Raw genomic sequence first — 5,517 nt, forward strand, 5'->3', positions numbered from 1 at the left:
GTCCAGTTTCATCCTCATTTTCTTCAGCTGGGTTTTGAATGCTCTCCGCTGCAAGTGCTTCAGATGCTCCTGATTTAGATTCTGCCGAGGCATTTGATGTAGCTGACATGGCACTGGGTGTCCTTTGTTCAGTTTCCTCCTCAGCTTGTTCTTTATCTATGTGAACAGAGACTCTTGATCCCTTTGATTTAACAGAGGCTTTGGATTTTGATGACATGGAACTTAATGCTCGTTCTTCATCAACATCCTCCTCTGATTTTTGTTGTTCAGCTGCCATTTCTGACTTCACTGATTTTTCAGATTTAGAGGATTTCACAGAGATGCCACTTAATGGTCTTTCTTGTGGTTCGTTGTCATCCTGTGTTTGTATTTCTTCTGCTGTAACATCTGCAACATCGGATTTCGATTTTGTCGAGGCATTTGAATGAACTGACATGGCACTTCGGGATCTTTTCTCCTCTACATCTTCAGACTTATTTGATCTGCCAGAGGCATTTGATTTTACAGACATGGCACTTGATTGATCTCTTTGTATATCACCTTCTTCTTCAGCTTGGGCCTTGATTTGTCCTTTTGTATCATCCTCAGGATCATTAGACACACCACAATTACAAGTGTATGATTTTTTGGATTTTCTTGACTTGCTTGAGCTCCCTGAAGCATTGGACGCTCTGTCCATAGGGCTCAGGGATAAATTTTGCACAGGTGATGCCGCATCTGACACTGCACTTGCAGCACTCGGTGGGACATCAGCCTCCTCATCATTTTCATCCTCCTCTTGGTTTGTTAATACCACAGAGGAAGCACCAGGATCAGATCCTGTGCATTCTTCTTGCTCTGGTGTTTGAGCAGTTTTGACGTCGACCTGATCATTTGGGGAACTGTCAACACACACCTCGCAGTTGTACAGTGTGGAGGATTGCATATTGCACTTTGGTGAGCACGCCTCACTCCTGATGATGCAGTACTCTACAGTTTCAGCTGCCTCAACAGTCTGCTCCACACAACTCTCAAGCACTTGTTCTGTATGGTCTTCGCTTGATCTAGACATAGTTTTCCTTTCAACCACTGTTTTTCTAGAGAGCATTTTATGTGAGGATGCACTTGAGCTGGAAGTTTGAATGCAGCGCTTTGCTCCATGGGCCTCTGGGACATTTTTCCAGATGTCATAACCCTGGCATTGACTGCAGCAATGAGGACAGTGAGGCTCCTCTGTATGTCTTTGATTGCGCTGTGTGATGTAAGCCTCGTCTTGCTCACCAGCAGAGATGTTTTCAGATTCAGAAAAACTTTTATCACTAACTTGTGCAAAATAGGGGTTACTGTTTCCTTGGAGGTACTCGGTGGTATTGCCAGTCTTTCTTACTTTTGTCGACCAATGTAATGTTTCGTCATTTTGAAGCCGGAAGCGCACTTTCATTTCCATCGATAAACTGCCATCTTTATTAACCCGAACCCGTTTCTCTATATCATCATCTCTCAATCCATCACTGGTGCGAGGGCAGGAATCCATATTATCCAGGGAGTCTGTTCCATCTGGTACTGACTTGTCAGATGACAATGACTGCCTGGTATCTCTGGGGTCAGATTCCAGTTTTGGACTAATGCCACTCTTCTTTGTTGGTACTCCTTTACCATTGAGACACAAAAAATAAAAACAATAGATGTCATTGGTCTCTTGCTCATTATGTACAATACAGTTATATTGTATTATCCAAATAAACTGTGCTTAGCATGTGATTAATATAATTAAAATAATATAATTATTATTAAAAACAATAATCAGAAATTAAGTCTGTTTCAATAAAATGTTTGTCATACCCCCAACTCCTTCATTACACCCGCTGGAGCTTGACCTCACACTCAGCTTGGGAAGTTTGTCATCAGATGTTTTGCGAAAATTCTCCACAAAGGAGGGGTGAGAGGGCTCACGTCCTACACAAACAAGGAAACTGGGGCACTGCATAAGACTCTGAACATTGTCAATCTGAAACAGAAGAACAGGAAATATTAGTTAAGTGTGAGTCAGCTTACTGAAAAAAGTTTATTGCACAATATAGGTAATAGGTGAAGGGATTGCAAGCATGTTTGATTTGAAGCAGTTTGGATTAAATCTCATTTAAATGCAGTAATTTGAAGTAGATGGGGAATTTAACTAGGCAGATTTCAGGCTATTTACTTATACTTACTTATTACTCAAATAGCAAGAAGTCTAACCTTTATATTTTTTAATATTGTTATATATATTATTATATGATTAATATTGAAAGTATCCAGACAGTAACCAGTTTTAAAACTTAAATGTGTTGGTCAGATGTCTGTTTTTTTGTCATGAGGTTAGTAAATGTCTGTTCTTTTACTAAACCTATAGAACTATGCCAAATAGAAAATACTAATAGAGAAACATTTAGAAAATAAGTGTTATGGTGAAGATATTTAACTGGGTCTTGGCATTGTCCCCTCTTTGGTGCAGGTGGGTGCCCTTAATCCCTTCAAAAGAAAGCCGTGAGTCAAGAGTAATCCAGGATGATCTCAGGGAAACACGAGATGACGGTGCATGCCTGCAATGGTGAGCTGTCATTTTCACTTGTAAGAGCTATGGGTATTGCTCAAGCCTGCCGAGTGTGTTACAGTAGTAAACCAAATGGTTTAGATAAGAAAATACAGTGGTCTAAGCATTGTAATCCATTAACAGCGTTACTCTGATTTATTTTGCTACAACCTACACCTAAGACTTATTATGCGACAGAAACAAGAAATCTCCCTTTATACTTGGTAATAAGGTGCTTAAAAAAAGTGGATGACTAACATGATGCAGGCGAATTATCATCATCATCATCATCATTACCACAGTCATCTCTCTCACAGGTGATTAGCCTGAATGCTAATCTAGGGGGTGAGTGTGTACTGACCTGTTTTCCCTAGCATCTCCTGACATGGGCCTAGTAAATGTAGCTTCTGAATTTTGTTTCCATACTGATAAGCCTTTAGGATTACACTTTTTTTTTTGCTAATTACTACTCATAAAACACTTTAAAATGGCACTGAGTTGTTAAAAAAATGTACTGTCACTATAATACTGTATCAAATCGACACCTATGTATAATTTCTATTGGATGTTTTTATTCTTTATGCGGTGAAGTTGTAAATCAAATACTGCTACTCCTATTTATTTAATTTATGTAAGTGTGCTTTTACATTTTCAAGACACTTGATATTGAATACTGCTGCTTCTATTCACTTCTGACAGCTTTGAAACTCAGAGAAGACATGTAGACTGAAATATTGAGAGTTGTTTTGATTTTATTTTGCTCATGAGCAGTCAGTTTTGATGAAAGTGCAGTTTTGAATCTTAAATCCACTGTTGGTAAAGACAGATGAATGGCTTCATCCGTGGTCACACAAAGCCCAGGTGAAGATAATTAATTGCCACTGTGGAAGACACATTTCTGAGACACCCCTGGTATCAAAGTAGAGGGAGTGGAGTTTCAACGTTGACCTGTTTTTCCTCTCTCAAAAATAGCTCTGATTTGACCAAGATTAATGGGGTTCGGGGAGAAACATACAATCTCAGTGTGTGTGTGTGTGTGTGTGAGGGAATATCCCTGTTTCATTCCCTCATGCACACACTCTAAATACTTATCCCACTAGACTTTGATTGTAACAAACTAGTAAGCGCCAACTGAATTAAACAGATAATGTAGTGTTAAGTTGTTGTGTAAATGTTGAAGAATTGCACATATCTAGTTACAGTTTTTCTTCCTAAATAGAATTACCATACTGCTAAAAGAAGCTAAAAAGAAACAGTCAAACATGCATAAAACAGAATATTTGATTTAAATGCTAACAATATCAGGTATTGGGTGTCTCATTTGGATTTTAGTGCAATTTTAGAGCACAGAAGAGACTGTCCTGCTTCAGAAATGCTTTGGAATTTCAAAGTAAGTATTGTAAAAATGAAGAGGGTGCACCTTTTTAAGAGGGTTTTAACAATCAAATGTCATTATTTATATCATTTTTTAAAATATATTTTGTGTATTTTTTTCAAAATACGCCCAATAATACAATACAGATAAGGTATGTGTGTATTAACCCTAACCCTAAAACATAATCCAATTGTAATCCAGTGATGTCAACTGTTAAAAAATGATAAGGCTTATGAGTTAAATTGTGATTGAAATTCTGCACTCCATATTGCCATTTGTTCATGTTCAATAAGCTTCAACAACATATTCTAAGGCTAAAAAATCTGCTGTAATTTGTCACAAAATAACTTTTTGAAATGTGTGTTTGCAGTAGGGCTGACACTGGGATTCAGCAGGGAATCAGTCCTGTCACTAGAGGCCTCTCTTTCACTCTGCTTTTTAATCTCAGGCATGATTAAAAACACTGTGGAAGGGCAGTTCACACCAAAATACATTTTAGAGTACCTCTTTAAAAGCCAAATTAATTACAAACGATACTCGTAGTAAAACTGTTAATTTCAGTTTTGACCATCCTTTTCAATCTATTAAAACACAAGGAAAGGAATGTACTATGGGTCAAGGACAGAAACTTCCTCTTGGAGAATAAAGTTTCCTGAACACATAAAATAAAGTCTCATACAACCCATGTACTTACTTATGTAAGACAATACAGGGGGGGAAAAAAACACTTCAAATAAACTTCTAGTTCCAGGTGTTTATGAGCTCACCTTGCGGCCCTCCAGAGTGTACAACTTCCTGATGTGGTACTGCATGAGCTCCGAAACTTCCTCTAAGAAAAGCCCAAAACTGCGTAGACTCCTGCGGTACAAGACGATGGTCTTCCTGAAAGAGGGGTCGCTATTCTTCACTAGCACCACCCTCTTATTGTGCCTGTGATGATGAAGGTGGCGATTGTAGCCTGAATGTGCCACAGGGTGTTCTTCAGGCCTGGTGGGTCTCCCGAGAACATACTGGTGTGGATGATGGTGGTGATATGGTGCATGAGAGTGATACAAAGGCGTGGCCTGAGTCTCCAACGCTTCCAGTGCCTGAGCGTGTCTATATTCCGAGCAAAGGTAGCATTCCTCCGGAGGTTCGTGATTAGCCACCATGCCATGTTGGGGGATCCTGGGGAGCCGGACGCTGTGATGCTTGTAGGAGAGAGGAGACTTGTGGGAGCCATCACCCCCTACGGCATTGAAGCACTGGAAGTTTCGTTTGTGGGAAGACATGTTGGTGGGTAGTCTCCCTGCTCTGGATGAAAGATGGTTTCAGCTGAGCAGAAGAAGAGGGCAGGTCAGCACTGGCAAACAGGTACAGGGGGCTGTCATGTTTCTCCTACGCTGCCTTGGGGAAGGTGTGGCACCACACGTCTGCATGGCTCCCATTCATCCCAGGCTGAAAAAAATAAAAAAGAGTGATTAGTTAAATGTTCAAAAGAAATTTCAAAAGAAATAAAAACATGACTGAAATCCCTGTTTCCTTGACATGCAACTCAGCTAACCTGCGTGCAGACAGAGACTTGCCCTTCCACTTTTACGCCCTTTTTAGC

The 5,517-nt window shown here is 39.8% G+C and overlaps 1 protein-coding gene across 1 annotated transcript; it reads right to left on the reverse strand.

Moving 5' to 3' along the window:
• Positions 1 to 459: 459 nt before the first annotated feature.
• On the reverse strand, positions 460 to 5,197 carry LOC141017736 (uncharacterized). The gene is made up of 4 exons (XM_073492467.1): positions 4,694 to 5,197; positions 1,822 to 1,987; positions 646 to 1,626; positions 460 to 482 (listed from the first exon to the last, which is right to left on the reverse strand). Exons 1-4 carry the CDS (start codon positions 5,195 to 5,197, stop codon positions 460 to 462), a joined length of 1,674 nt encoding a protein of 557 aa, XP_073348568.1.
• Between the last annotated feature and the right edge of the window lie 320 nt (positions 5,198 to 5,517).

The sequence above is a fragment of the Pagrus major genome, chromosome 22 (assembly GCF_040436345.1).
Source record: "Pagrus major chromosome 22, Pma_NU_1.0".
Taxonomy (NCBI): domain Eukaryota; kingdom Metazoa; phylum Chordata; class Actinopteri; order Spariformes; family Sparidae; genus Pagrus; species Pagrus major.

Excerpts from the sequence above, each read along its gene's own strand:
- LOC141017736 (XM_073492467.1), bottom strand. The coding sequence starts at position 5,197 with ATGTCTTCCCACAAACGAAACTTCCAGTGCTTCAATGCCGTAGGGGGT. Across the intron at positions 1,988-4,693 it reads ACACTCTGGAGGGCCGCAAG|ATTGACAATGTTCAGAGTCT; the intron begins GTGAGCTCATAA and ends CTTCTGTTTCAG. Across the intron at positions 483-645 it reads CAATGCTTCAGGGAGCTCAA|ATCAAATAAGTCTGAAGATG; the intron begins GCAAGTCAAGAA and ends TGCCTCTGGCAG.